Source organism: Ciona intestinalis, chromosome 3, assembly GCF_000224145.3.
Source record: "Ciona intestinalis chromosome 3, KH, whole genome shotgun sequence".
NCBI lineage: Eukaryota > Metazoa > Chordata > Ascidiacea > Phlebobranchia > Cionidae > Ciona > Ciona intestinalis.
The window spans coordinates 6,548,897-6,563,594 of NC_020168.2; the positions used below are offsets into that span (position 1 = coordinate 6,548,897).

General features: G+C 36.7%; 3 protein-coding genes across 4 annotated transcripts; 1 reads left to right on the forward strand and 2 right to left on the reverse strand.

Annotated features, from left to right (window-relative positions):
- Positions 1 to 455: 455 nt before the first annotated feature.
- Positions 456 to 3,251, reverse strand: LOC104265579. The gene is made up of 6 exons (XM_026833835.1): positions 3,155 to 3,251; positions 2,509 to 2,670; positions 1,925 to 2,047; positions 1,439 to 1,633; positions 849 to 1,013; positions 456 to 635 (listed from the first exon to the last, which is right to left on the reverse strand). Exons 1-6 carry the CDS (start codon positions 3,230 to 3,232, stop codon positions 471 to 473), a joined length of 888 nt encoding a protein of 295 aa, XP_026689636.1. The 5' UTR covers positions 3,233 to 3,251; the 3' UTR covers positions 456 to 470.
- Positions 3,244 to 14,486, reverse strand: LOC104265547. Of its 2 annotated transcripts, none has more exons than XM_018811165.2 (5): positions 14,323 to 14,486; positions 13,919 to 14,002; positions 13,296 to 13,347; positions 4,095 to 4,156; positions 3,244 to 3,923 (listed from the first exon to the last, which is right to left on the reverse strand). In XM_018811165.2, exons 1-5 carry the CDS (start codon positions 14,329 to 14,331, stop codon positions 3,771 to 3,773), a joined length of 360 nt encoding a protein of 119 aa, XP_018666710.1. In that variant the 5' UTR covers positions 14,332 to 14,486; the 3' UTR covers positions 3,244 to 3,770. The 2 variants fall into 2 exon arrangements, with proteins under 2 accessions (XP_018666710.1, XP_026689637.1); XM_026833836.1 differs by having other exon boundaries at positions 3,842 to 3,923; positions 4,091 to 4,156.
- On the forward strand, positions 4,164 to 13,161 carry LOC104265580. Its single transcript, XM_009859917.3, has 19 exons — positions 4,164 to 4,817; positions 5,336 to 5,563; positions 5,919 to 6,012; positions 6,475 to 6,668; positions 7,054 to 7,149; positions 7,413 to 7,502; positions 7,985 to 8,086; positions 8,457 to 8,558; positions 8,945 to 9,083; positions 9,373 to 9,536; positions 9,771 to 9,964; positions 10,328 to 10,452; positions 10,669 to 10,766; positions 10,825 to 10,908; positions 10,960 to 11,111; positions 11,412 to 11,505; positions 11,854 to 11,970; positions 12,317 to 12,465; positions 12,721 to 13,161. Exons 1-19 carry the CDS (start codon positions 4,551 to 4,553, stop codon positions 12,839 to 12,841), a joined length of 2,610 nt encoding a protein of 869 aa, XP_009858219.1. The 5' UTR covers positions 4,164 to 4,550; the 3' UTR covers positions 12,842 to 13,161.
- Positions 14,487 to 14,698: the final 212 nt, after the last annotated feature.

Genomic DNA, 14,698 nt, shown 5'->3' on the forward strand with positions numbered 1-14,698 from the left:
ACCTCAAAAGTAATATAGGTGGATGCCGGGTTCGAAACTCGATGCTACCATTGTGGGTATATGTTTCTTTGGCGAAAATACTTAAGCGGTAATGGTTCTAATCCAATTAGCGCCCATATATTACTTTGTGGATGAATACTTTCATGATGGCCACCGGTTCGGAGCAATTACCGATAAGTGTCTTTTCCAAAGACAAACATGTCTACAATGGTGGCTGCATCAATTCCCAAACCGTATCCTTTGGTCTAATGCTGGCGCTCCTAGACACAGTAATATATAGTAGGGTGGGGTAAGACGGGATACCTTTAGCACCTAATGTCCTAATATTAGGATCGAATTTTTTTTAAAGAATTAACAATGGCCAATGGGAGTCGTGAGGATACAGTTTTATAATTCTTTGAAGGTTTTTTGTTTACTACCAAGTGGGAAGAGAAAATAAAATGAAAGGTGTCCCATCTTCCCCTACCCTACTATATATATTTCAAAGCACACATCTTACCTTCGTTATTAACGAACGAATATGCTATTTCTATTAATTTACGTTGAACGCTTTGTGTTGGGACAAATACGTAGCTTATCGGGTGTGGGAACACCAAGCTGCCGTAGTAATTGTTTGGTGTTGGAAGCTTTAACACCTGTGAAAATATGTGGGTTTACCTCATGCTCACTGTCGAGTTATAACATGGGTGTCTTCTTATACACCAGACACACATGGTGTATTTATACATCTCATGCTCACTGTCGAGTTATTCCATGGGTGTATTTTGGTACACCATAGGATATATTCATAAACCCCCTTTGCTTACATAAATTTACAGTATATACTACTTCAAGCTAAGCCAACTTACATCAAACACATTCGAATATCCAAGGTTGCTCATCCTCGCATAAGTTTGCATGTCAGATAATGTATTGAAGTCTCCACCCCAAACTACTTGTGGTTCAAACTCAAGCGAAAATCTTTGTTCTAAATCTTTCTTGATCATCTTCGTAATTTGATGAATGCTGTTTACCTGTTTAATTTAAACACACTTTTAATTTTAGTATGTTTATACTAATTGTTTTTTTTTTTTTTAGAAATTTAGGAGGTTGTTTAGAAGCCATAAAATATAAGCTAGATCGATTAATCAGAACTTGTCCATTATATTTTGAAGAGAATATTCATTGGATGCCCTTTAGTACGTAGATCAAATTTACTCTTACGGCAGGGCAACAACAGTCGTTATAACACGGGTTTTATGTTCCATACACCTCAACCCATATAGTCACTGTTTACATATACAACATACATTTTAAATAAATGTATACAACTTATCAAGGCCGCGTGGCGGGGCAAGGATAGTCGTTATACCCCAGATGTTCTGTTTCATACACCTCGTGCCGGAGTTAGCACGTATTTATTTTGTAGGTGATTTGCATTAAATTTCTGTCACCATACCTGAAACAGCCTCGTTCCAATCCCCAGTATTCCCTTTTCCAACTGACTGTTAACGAAGGTAATCGGTGGTCGGTTGACCTGGGCCATCTCGAAGGTCGCGAACACCACACGGTTGCCGCTAGATGTCGTAAGAAAGTCGCGAGTATCGAGCAACGTAAGTCGACGTGGTTTGAAGAAAATGGCGTTACCGAGGCCCTGTGTGACGTCATATACGCATTTATGACGAGATAAATATATAAAGTAAACTGGGGTAAGATGGTCCAGGATTTATTCTCTTTTTTGTTTTGGTAGTAAACAAATAATATTTGCAGAATCATAAAATCGTATCCCAGGACTATTTGTTAATTGTTAAAAACACCATCACGTGCTAACAGTGTCCATCTTACCCCGCCGTACTTAATGTTAATTACATCTTTAAGATAAGGAGGCAGCAGTTTTAACGAACAGTGAAGACAACAATATAAACTTTATGACGTAACAGATCACCTGTTTTATGTTGATACGTAAAAATGCCGAAGGTTGAAAGATGGGTTCGTGTTCTTTATATATAGCAAGGTCATATGTATTACCAAGAGCCAGCTTTATTTCTTCAAGCCAATCGTTTTGAACCTGTGCGAACCGAAACGTTCAATTCAGTTATATTGTTATGATGGCTGCTATTAAATATTGGGCGTAGCTTATTTTGGACGAGCCCTGAATGAAGGTCGTATTAGGAACGATGGTTTAAATTAGGTTAATAAAAAGGGTGTGACACTTTAAGGTAGTTCATAGGGTTCTGCTATACCAGGTGTATAAAACATAACACCCGTTTTATAACGACTGTCGCTACCCCGCGAGGATAAATAAGATGCATTAATGGGCGTTATGTTTTATACACCTATAGTGTGCCAGCTTATGAGTTATCTGGTATGTAACTTAGTGGATGACCGTTCACTACTAAGCAAAATTTTGCCCTCTTGTCAGATGGTAAACGAAACGGTGGTTCATTGAAATTTACATGTCGCCAAATATAACAATTTCATATTAAAACCGTTCATATTATCCTATAGTAATTTCAGTTCTAAAATTACCTCTTGTAGCATTATGACGTCAGCATTAGCGCCGATAATCGCGTTCTTCGCCATCAACAATCGGTTTGTTTCGTTGAACAATCGTCGATCTATAACGCCTGCTGGGTACATTGCGTCGTTCGCCCACTTTGGGGCCAACAAGTTCCAGTTAAATACGAAAAGCTGCAAAAGATTTTGAGCTACAAAACATAGAAAAGCCTGAAAACTTTTAGTACGAGATCGTTTTTTATTCGAACGAGTGCAAGAACAAAATATTGACCTTTTCCATCGACGATAAAACAGTATTTTAAACGCGCCTATAACACTTGGTTTAAAAGCAGGGTTAATAAAAAATAGAAAATTTGGGTCATCACACATAATGCCGAAAGCATGTGAATTTGAATTTACGTGGCTAAACTTAATATATATATATAGTTGGGTGGGGGAAGATGGAACATCTTTTGGTCCCATTTGGTAGTAAACAAAAAACATTCAAAAAATTATAACCCTAACCCCACGACTCCCATATACCGTTGTTAATCGTTTAGAATACGATTAGGATGTATGACTATCATGTGCAAAAGGTGTCCCATCTTTCCCAACCCTACTATATAGAATAGCATGATATGCTCTGGTAAATACGCTACTTTCTGTAAAACAAACTCACCGAGTTCCATTCATAACATTTAGAAGACGCTGACGCAACAATTGCAAGTATGACGCAACAGACGAGTACATTTGTCATCTTAGTGGTTAGTGTGAATGAATTTATAAACCAAACTGCTCCTTTATAAACAAGACACCCATGCCTTTCGGGCGTGCATTATAGTACCACCTCGATTTCAATTAGAACCAGGGTCGCACATTAACAAAGTCTAGACGCATTTGAACGCGACAGCATAAAACATTTTACAATTCAAGTGCACGGTAATAAAATGAAACTTTCTTACGTTTTATACGATGTCTATGTTACCGAAGTATAAACATATTGGTCCCTTCTAACATTCTCTAATCTAAATATAAAGACAAACAGGAGAATAGAACCCTTAACAAGCGTTATATCTGTATGGTAACTTTCGAGGGAATTTATTACAGTGGCTCGTATTAAATAAGTGTCGTGTAACGGTCGCCACTTCAATGTTACGACCCTTAAAATACACATAACGCGTGAAGTTGATTGGTTATTATATCCGCGCTGGTGACGTCACTGCAATTGCGTCACTGTGGCAATACGTCATCAGTTGGTACGTCATCGCAAGTTTCATCCATCGATGACGTAACTTTCATGTCTTCTCCGAAAATGACGTGGAAGTGACGTCATCTTTGGAATGCGATGGTTTGAAAATTTTTCTTCTCGGCTCGTCATCGGGGGGATTCCCGTCCGCGCTGGCTTGGGAATCCCCCGTGTTGATCTTGTGTTTCAAGTTTTCGTGTTTCTAAAAAATAAAATATTATTTAAACTGCTCTTCTGATAAAAAAAAAATTATTGCGCGAACGTTTCGTCTGCCATTCTGCTGTCACGTGGGATAACGACGAATAAAGAGCATTTACAAGCTTTCCAATGAAGAAAATACAATGTGTCAAAACTTTTGTTCCGTCATACTCACTTTTTTATCAAGTTGTTGATACAAATATCTTAACAAGATCGAACTTCGGTCTTTCTTGATCACTGAAACGTAACAATATAATTAATATAGAAATACTATACATAAGCACTTGGTAACCAAACAGTTTCCGAAACCAAATTTCGAATTTCGACGAAAATACAATTCCCACAATCGCATCCGGTGTGTCGTCACAATGACTTGGCCAGTGTTTCCAAATTAATTTTATTCGGAAAGAATTTAAACTTTTTTTTTTAATTTAAAGTTTTTTTGATTATGACGCAATACGACGTAGTATTTTGTAATTGGATTCTTCATGTCATCACTGGAAACACTGTTCGAAGTAATGCAGGATTGTGACGTCATAACAGGAAACACAGAAAGTCGAATGAACGAGACCGCAACTCGAGGATTGAAACAAAATGTCAGGATTCGGGATCTGCTGATGCATTGTTAGAAATGAATAAAGCAGTGGCAAGTATTCTGTTGTTGATATGTTTCGAAACATCGGCGGACTTCCGGTCCCGGATTCGAAGGGTGGCGGAACATATCCCATCGAGTATAAGAAGATGCGACCGTAAGCTGGGGCTAGAGAGCGGGGATATACCAGATGATAGAATATCGGTGTCTACGGTGATCAATGAGCATAGGTATGGTAAAGAGAACGCTAGATTGAATGGTGATAATGCATGGGTGACGTATACAGCACCGGAGCAATGGATACAGGTTGGTGGGGAGTGTGTGTGTGTATGCCATGGTATATATAGGTAGTATAAAGTTTTCATTAATTAAAACGAAACTTCTGAGTTATAGGGTAGGGGGCTTTTTTAATAGAGTTGTTGGGTTGTTTGCATGCTAAGTGTAGCGACCACGCTTTTAAACCGAGTCGTTTTTTATGGGTTTAACACATAGATAGACGGTCTTCGTACATTGTGTTTGATCTTGGCTACCGTAGCCCTCAGTGCCCAACTGGGTGTATTGTGTGCGAGAAAAACATTAAATAGTACAATGATATAAAAGAAAATGGGAGACTGGTTTATGAGATATAGGGTAAACAGTGTACCAGTAAAGAACGGACGATGTACCGGTAAAGGACATACATTGTACAGCTATAGAGAACAGGCGACATAATAGACTGCACAATTAACAAAAAACAACGGATCATTATAATCAAACAGAGAATAACGAGACTACAATAACTGACCAATAACAAGAACATAATGAACGGTTTTATAAATTCACAGATCGACCTTGGGAAAACAATGTATGTAAGTGGTGTTCAAACACAAGGACAGATCGTCCCCACGCACGGAAGGTTGCTTGTATCTCAATACAAAGTGAAGTATAAGTCGAGTCCCCGTGGTAACGTGTGGCAGGCGGTGTCGGACAGAGGAGGCCCCATCAACTTTAATGGTAACACGGACGGGACAAGAGTTGCGAGCGCGCGTTTTCCTGAACCAGTACTCGCCCAGGTTTGTGAAGCGATGACGTAGTTATACATTTGTGATGTCATTGGTGACGTGAGTTTGTATGGTTAGAACGCATACCTCCAACACGGACTTAAAGCTCATGCAAAAGTTGCATGGCTAACGTCTTTGGTCGGTGTAAATGGTAACTCTAGAAGTTGAAAGATCGTAATGGGCAACTCTGGCCATAATCTCAGGTGATAAAAAAGCGAGAAAGATTGTCGATGAAAATGTGTATGTTAGCTTATGGGTAGGCTGGGAGTTTCAAGGCGGAAGCCCGAGTTGATAGTTATAAAAGTTACAGCGACATTTCCGCTTCTAGATGAGCGAACATGTAAGTATATTGCACATATTTTAACAGATCGTCCGCATCGTACCAGTATTATGGCCTGCGAGAGCGAACAGGATTGCTCTACGTCTTGAACTGCTTGGTTGTAGCATTGCGGCAGATTCAGGTAAATTACCCGTTTTCATGCCCACGATCAAGTTGCTAAAGCTTTTGCGATGTGTGAATAAGCAGACATAACTTTCGGTTGTTTTCGTTTTTTATATCCTCGTGAGGGGAAACTGAATATTTCATGGTTGCGACTACCATGCCCACAGTCGAGCTTTTGCAGTGTGTGAATTAGCAGACACGACTTTTGGTTGGTCGTCAAGTGGTAACTTTATAGACATATCCGTATTGTGTTAACGTGTGGATACTTAGACATGCTTTCATTACCACAAAAAGCTTTATCAAACAGAGTTTTTAAGAGATTGTGCATACGTAACACCTGTATATATGTTGCTCCAGTTTTTAAAACCAGGCTGACATCATAGGTGTAAGCACTGCAGTTTTATGCCGAAAATAGCTTTTAAGCTTTTGTGTTACATGAGACCAACAGTATTTTGAATCCGTAACACTCCCTACGTCCCAGGTTGCGGGAGTTTACGTTCGCAGACGAAACCCCGGGGTTCGATATCGAGCATGAACTACCCTGGCAGATACGACAACAACGCAAACTGCAGGTGGCAGATTATTGCTCCCATCTACCAAGTGATCATCCTAACCTTTGATCCTGGGTTCGCTTTGGAGTATGGATCCAATAACTGTAGGCTTGAATATGTTGAGGTAAGCTTGTTGGTTTAATATTTAAAAACATGAAGGTTCTGGGTTCGGAGTTCACCTTAGGTAGAATGCTACATGTACATGAATATGGGGATACCATACGTTTGTTTGGAGCATAAGAAGACACCCATGTTATAACCTGACAATGAGCATGAGGTGTATGAATATACCATGTGTGTCTGGTGTATAAAAATACATTCATGTTATAACTCGACAATGAGCATGAGGTGTATGAATATACCATGTGTGTCTGGTGTATAAAAATACATTCATGTTATAACTCGACAATGAGCATGAGGTGTATGAATATACCATGTGTGTCTGGTGTATAAGAAGACACCCATGTTTTAACTCGACAATGAGCATAAACAACTTTCTTGTTCAACAGATACTTGATGTCATCGGCAACACAGAGAAATCTTTGGGGAAGTTTTGTGGAAAGAATCAGCCAGGAACCTTTAGTTCAACCAGAAACGTTATGAAGGTATAACCTGCTTATTTGGGGTATTAACCTACATTCAAGTTATCCTACATTCAAAGATCACACTATTTAGGAATAGAATTTCATGTTCATCATATTTAAAAGACACCACTGTTAACACAGCACTTAGCTTTATTGCTAATCTTGTGGTAATAGTTTACAATTAGTTATTAAGCAACATGAGATAAAAATTATTTTGCCGGCACTTGAACTTAGACGTTCACGTTTTACAAAAACGAAAGTAACAGTAAGTTTGTAACCACTAGGTTCAATTCATGACCGACCACTACGAAGGGGACAGAGGATTCAGAGCAAGATACAACTTTGTCAATGGATCTGGCTGTGGGGGGCCTCAGGTTCGGACAAAGATTGTTGATTGTTATTATTATATCTGTATAGACCATGGGTGTAACATTAGGGGGAATATGTCACCTCAGCTTTTAAAATGGAAGTTACATCATACCATTTAGCACTAGAGCAGATGGCTAGCTGTCCTAATAAGAGATTCTAAACAGGCTTTACTGGGCAAAAAAGGATATGTTGGTTTTGTAGGTGTTTTCCTAGAGAACATATTTTGAAATGTTTAGGAATCTCTGCATTAGGATAGCTAAAGGACTTTACTATTGCAACGAAACATGCCACTTTTGGAAGCACAAGGGTGTTGGAGTAATGGGCCAAAACTGGACCAAATCCCAGGTTCTCATAGACCTCACCCATACAGAACAAAACATAATTAAAAGTTTTTCCGGGCAAAAAGACGATATGTTGGTTTTGTTGGTGTTTTTATAGAAAACTTAGTTTAGGGTGTTAAAGAATAACATTATCTCTATATTTTCAGGCATTAACTGAACCAAGAGGTTTCTTTCAATCCATGAATTATCCTGAACCTTACTCCAACAACGCTCACTGTATTTGGGATATTTATGCTGACGTTGACAAGGTAAAGTTATTTAATGAAAATAAACCTTAAAAAACAACACCTCCTAAACTAATAGAAATTTGACGTTGACAAAGATTTAGATTTAGTAAATAAGCATTCAACGATATAAGGTTTAACATCTAGGTGTTGTTGGTCTGGTTTGAAAGATTTTTCAAATAATATTATAATTTATGAGCACCAAGATTTATCAAGATGATCATCAAGAAAATTCACTTCTCAAACCCATCTGTACACCACACTCCTATCCATTAAACATAAAAAAAAACTATCTAAACAATAAACAAAACAAAAAAACTTAATTAAAAAAAGGTCCCAACAAGTATATTATTCAATATACATGGAACCCTAAATAATAACATCATCTTCACAGTTGATAGAAATCCGATTCAGTGACATGCAGATTGCGCGTGATATTCGCTACCCTGGTGTTCGGTACCGACCTGGAACCTCATGCATAGATGATAGCTTACAGGTGAGTTCTTAATGATGTTTGATTGACAGTAAGGGGTGGAGCCTCACTTGTTGAGTTGAAAAAGAAGACAGTATGTCTTGCTTGTTTGTATGGAAGGGGTACGAGTGCAGTTTTTGTCACCCAATCCTATATTATTTAGAACAAGGTCCTCCAGAGTGGCATGTTATGGGACCTGAGTTTTCTCTAGAGTTGGCACATTAAAGCGATTACTCCTATGTGTTTTTCAAAGTTAATGTAAACAGAACACCATTGCTGTTAATAAATACATCAAGCCTAAGCGAATAATGTTCTGTCCTTGTAACTAAAATCCTGATCGGAAAGTCTGACTAGAACAAACATAACTATTAGCACATAGATGTAAAGATATAACACACTCTTTGTTCCAGATTAAAGATGTAGAGAATGGATTATACATAGCATCCATGGAACATAGATACTGTGATAGTGTGCGACCTCCGAACTTTATATCCATTTCTAATAGAGTGAGGATTGCGTTTCAAACTAATGAAGCAATTCAAGCAAAAGGTAAAAACAGGATTCAAATTTATTTACACTTTTTTTTAAAGGATCCGTAAGCTTCTTTGAAATTCATGATTTTTTACAGTTTATTACTCCATAAAGAAACCTAATGCATGCATAGAGCTAAATTTGCTATAAAAGAGCTAGTTTCTTCAGAAAATAACACAAGAATCCATAACATGTTACTACACGAGTTTTTTTTTTATTATGTTATTTTACTCTTTGATGATTTTCATCATTGTATCCATGAGTCCATGAAAAATACAAATGTTATGCTGTTTACAATCCACAACAGGTTTCTTCGCAACCTACCAAGTTATTGCTGCATCTGGCTGTGGAGGGCCAAGGGATCAAATTACACAACGAGGGTTGATACAATCAAAGAACTATCCAGAATATTATGAACCTAACCTTAGATGTGAATGGATTATTAAGACTGAACCAGAAAATGATATTCAGGTGAATTGATATGATAGAACTGCAGCTGCATTAAGTGTGTAATAAGACAAGAGACAACCGTGTTATAACGTAAGCATAAGGTGTATGAATACACCATGTGTGTCTGGTGTATAAGAAGACACCCATGTTATAACTCGACAGTGAGCATGAGGTGCATTAATACACAATGTGCGTCTGGTCTCTGGTGTATAAGAAAACATCTGTGTTATAACCTAACTCAGACATACATTACAGATAACCTTCCATGACTTTGCATTGGAGGAACACGCCAACTGTACATTTGACATTGTATCTATATATGATGGTAAAAGTGACCAACATAGACTTGGTGCATATTGCACAACACACAACCTCAGTATTGGACCATTGACTGCACATAGTGGGGTCATGAAGATTGTCTTCAAATCAGATGATTATAACCAGGAAAGGTAAGTCTTATTTTTGGAAGGTTCTGAATCTATTACAACACTTAACTGGCATCCAAGGTTTCATAAAATGTTTAGTAGTCATTGCTCATAACAAAATTCAACCTCTACTCATGCCTCCTTAAATTTGGAGATTGATTGCTGCAAATTAGTAAATAAAATAACAAGCTTAGTTTTAAAACTAATCTAAACGGCAACCAAACTAATGAAGGTAAACTTACAGAACTGCTCTAACCTACAAGTTACATCACTATGCAAAAGTCCCATTTATGGTAAACATACACCTACTGCAGTAGTGTAGTGATTTATATAACTTCAAACATGCATCTGTATTTTGGTTTTGTAAAATTAACAACCTTTCTACAGAGGGTTCAATGCAAGTTATCGTGTTGTAACTCGTACAAGACCAACATCTGCAACAACAACAGCCCCCACCTTACCAATGTCCACCACTACATTAGAAACAACAACAACTACTATTACTACTAAGAGTATGAATATAGAAGTTATTGTGTGCAAATCAAAAATGGCGTTTGTTGTCTGTTGATAAACATGACTAAACAGGAAGTGGGTGTGGCAGTAAAAGTATCGCAAATGCAAAAAAATTATCCAAACTTTTTGCAATAAAAAAAGTATGAGAACCACTGATAAAGTATTAACAAGAGAAACAACTACGAACAATGTCTTACACATTTATCTTCTTGCAGGAACTACACCCACTCTCATGTCAACAACACAAGTTGAACCAGAATATGACATCACAACCACCTTTGTTCCAACAACAAAGGAGAAGAAAATTGAAAAAGTAAACAAAAATTTTACATTAAAAACACAACTGAAACAAAAATTATGAATGTTTTTAGACAGAACCACAAAACCCAAATGTTTTACCACGACCAGACCATAATGACATCACAAAGGATGGTTCTAGTCCAACAGTCACAGAGGTAAGTATGACATCATAATGACAAAGTTTAAAATTAAAGAAAACTTTACAGGAAATGGGCAAATTGATCATCATAGGGTTGGCTTCTGTAGCTGGGCTGCTTATCAGTGTTATACTGACCGGTATCATATTATGTTGCCGCCAACATTTCATTACAACTACAATGAGCGCGCAGGGGTCTTTTAGAAACGCACAAAACTCTAGGTTTGTTAAATAATAATGTTGAATTTTAAGAAGATTTCATCCAATACAAAGTTGGTCCATTAGAGACACAAGTGACAAGGTGTTTTTGAGGCTTCAGTCTTATTTCCTTTTTTTTCGACATTGTTTCAGTAAGTTTTAAACCTTTACTTTACTACAAGGTTTTAATTACTTGAAAGTTAAGTGTCTAAAATCAATGGCAAACCAACAAGATTTTACTTGTGTAATTAAATCTTCTTTTGAACATATCTATATAGTCTCACTTTTTTCCAACGAATCAGAATTATACAACTCCATTCACAGCAATGCACAGAACTTGATGTACGATTACTCCATTGCTTCAACCAACCAAGTGGAACACGCATCATCTCATGTATCGGACTCATTTAGTCATCAGGTAACCAATGTATGTGGAGTATGTAGTAAGCAATGAAATGGTCCCAAATTAGATAAGGATCAAGGGAAACTTGTTCTTGGTAGCTGAACTGAACTATTATAGCTGTTTTTGCTTGTAGGGGTACAATACTATATTATATGTATGGGTGGGTCCTTTAGTGTGACATGCCAGAAGGATATAGGTCTTGATCCTTTACTTGGGAACCATTCTTTTGAAATAAGAGTAACAAACAAATAACGAAAAAGACATAGTGTTCACTCGCAAATGTCACATTGATTTTTCATTACATGTTTGTAACATCATTAATATATTGCCATTATAAGTTTAGGCATCTTTCTACAAACACAGGGCACAATAAGGAGGGTCCCAAGCAGAGAAAGCAGGATTTACTTTTCCATTGAGGAATGTCCGAACAGTGGAGATGCAGGAAGACCTTCAACAAGTAAAGAAACCCCAGTTGTTAAGGTAAACATACATAGTGTGGAGGTTGCATCACACACCCATTGCAATTCAACTGTGTAGTTCATACTAGTGGTTAATTGTGGCTTCCAAGCTATGGAGTAAAGCTTGCATGTAAGAAATGAAGGCTTTGCATGGTGTAATTGTTGTTAAGGTGACTATACATGGTGATGCCATTGCCCAGTGACTACATTACAATTTGCACTGTCTGTCTGATGTATACTTTAATTCGGTTTAAACAGCCTAAAATCTGTTTTTTTGAATATTTAGGGTGTGGGATATCATTGATATTTTTTGGAAAACAAATACGCAAAGAGTTTTGAGAATATGTAACCTAAGGTTTAAAATTCAGGCACAATATAAGAAGTATTCATCACGTCATTACCACTGCAATGATGATTCAAGCGCGGTTCCTTTTGAGAATGAAGTTGAAGAAGAAGAATATTATGATGAGGATGAAACTTATAATGTGGATAGCGGGCAGGAGGATACACTGTTTAGGTGGGTGGGGGGAGAGGGGCTGGACCCCGTCATACATAGCATTTTGCAAAAACAGGTCTAACATTACTAGGAAATTAGCGACATGGCTGAGCTACAGTTTAGTACAATAACAAAAACGTGTATATTTTGCGGCCATGTTTTGTTTTTTTGACAGTGGCTTTTTCAAACAAACTTTTTATTTTGCAACTTCCTAGGTTAATTTTAGAAGCTTAGGTCGTTTTATCTTAACACTTAACTTTTACCCTGAATCACCAGGCAACGACAGAGATGTGGAACAATTGAAAGAGTGAACGATAAACAAAGTGCTGAGGACAAAATGATGGTGGACAACATTCTATATGAATCAGCTGATAGCATCAACAACAAGGAATTATAAATACGGGACAGAACATAATAAACATATGCGCATTTTATGAAAAACCAGAGTGCTGTTTAAACCATTTGTTAAATAATGCAACATTAATTTGCCAGTTGGTGTTTACCCAGATTATTCGAATGGTTATCATAATCCAACGTATTCAAGTCATTTTAATAACATTACAAAGCTAAAATATCCCAAAATTCTTACCCATATAAGAACGCACCAAAGTTTTTACCAACAATATTACCTATGCCTTCCGAATTAAAAAGTACAAGCGGCAAACAATGAATGAATGCTCGTTGTAACTAACAATACATACAAAACAATGAGCGTTATTTTGCCATTCAATTTCTTCCTATTGTTAACACTAGAACTCTCATATAGACAATGAATGTGTAAGTCACCATAATAATTATGTAAATAGACAAAGGTGTACACCACCCTACAGTTATGATAAACAAAACATTACCTTGCTGTGGTTTGCTCTCCTCTGTTGAAAGGTAAACCGAAATCTTCTTTTTCTGTGTAAAATAAATCATCAAATATAAAGTGAAGTTACTTTTGTTTTAAAGTTTATACTATTAAATACAGTGATATTAAAACAACAATGTAGCGCAAAACATTTGTGGTAGTTCTTTTTAAACAGTCTATTTTTAAGTTTTACCATTCATTATTTGTATATTCAAGATGTCAATTGAGTTTTTCCATTGAGTACACCCTCTAATTGCACTACTACTGTTAGAACAGGTATTAAATAAAACTGAAAGGCTGCTGTTAAGTACATCTTTAGTAGCAATATTTCAAGTGGTAGGGTAAATGAGTTCAAAGCTAATAGTATGTCAAAATGTTGCTACCAGAATTAAATATGGGATTCGCTTTCACAAACGTAAACTTTACGAACACTAGAAAAAAAAAATAAAGATATTAACCAAACAGGCACAGTAAGTCCCATGACAGGAAGCACCAATGAAAAAACAAACGGTGCTATTGTCACACTGGCCTGTGCGTGAGGCTTTGGAGGTCAAAGTCTACAGAATTATCTTATTCTAAATGAGCGCAAGATCTGTTTTAAGATTTAGATTAACTTCTCACCTTCTTATCATTTGACTGCGGATCAAACTTGGTAAAGTTCATAGCATTGAATGAAGGGAAGTTGCCCAAGATTTCTCCTTTGTCCTGTTGATGTAGTTACGTCAAGATTAAGTATTTGAATATTAGACTTAAGTACCAGAAAAAAAACTAAATTATCAGAAAAACAATTTAGTATTGTGTTTAGCCGACTTTTTTAGGGACTGTTAATTTGATACTAATTTTCTTTTCTTCGCTGTCATCTTCAATGTGACAAATGACATTTATGTAAAGTTGCACACAAAATTAGAGTATATTGTGTATTTTACTAAGGTGGTATTGCAAAACCTAAATTTAAAACAGTTAGAAAATAAATAAAGAACAAAGCATAGATTATTGGCAAGACCAAGCTCTGTAACTAAACTTACTTCTTCCATTTTAAATAATTCAACTTTGCATAACACACGATGTCTCAAATGGTTGGTGTGATTCGATTCAAAGGTGACGTCACAATCGATATATCAGTGTATTAAACTTGATGGTCGATCTCGATACGAATTGTAACGAATATACGATATACTATAATGTATCTGTAATGAAAAACAAAGGTGAAGAACTGTATTGAAATAATTGATAAAGTTTTTATTAATGTAATGTACAAGTGAATTAGACTTAAACAACTTTTCTATTCTTTTAAATATGACTATATTGTTTTGCCAATAAACTGTATTTGATTTGTAACAGAAAAAAATGACGTTTTTTAACGTACGGGGGAACCCCCGACCGGATATGGCATAGAAAAGT

Bases quoted from the DNA above. Each gene is read 5' to 3' on its own strand.
- LOC104265579 (XM_026833835.1), bottom strand. From the start codon at position 3,232: ATGACAAATGTACTCGTCTGTTGCGTCATACTTGCAATTGTTGCGTCA. The intron at 1,014-1,438 runs GTATGGTGACAG...TAAATTAAACAG, and splicing joins TTGGAACGAGGCTGTTTCAG to GTAAACAGCATTCATCAAAT. The intron at 636-848 runs GTAAGTTGGCTT...ATATTTTCACAG, and splicing joins GATATTCGAATGTGTTTGAT to GTGTTAAAGCTTCCAACACC.
- LOC104265580 (XM_009859917.3), top strand. From the start codon at position 4,551: ATGAATAAAGCAGTGGCAAGTATTCTGTTGTTGATATGTTTCGAAACA. The intron at 7,150-7,412 runs GTATAACCTGCT...TGTAACCACTAG, and splicing joins CAACCAGAAACGTTATGAAG to GTTCAATTCATGACCGACCA. The intron at 9,537-9,770 runs GTGAATTGATAT...CATACATTACAG, and splicing joins AACCAGAAAATGATATTCAG to ATAACCTTCCATGACTTTGC.
- LOC104265547 (XM_018811165.2), bottom strand. The intron at 13,348-13,918 runs GTGAGAAGTTAA...TATTTTACACAG, and splicing joins CGCAGTCAAATGATAAGAAG to AAAAAGAAGATTTCGGTTTA. The intron at 4,157-13,295 runs GTAATGTTTTGT...GTTACGTTTCAG, and splicing joins GGAGAGCAAACCACAGCAAG to TGATCAAGAAAGACCGAAGT.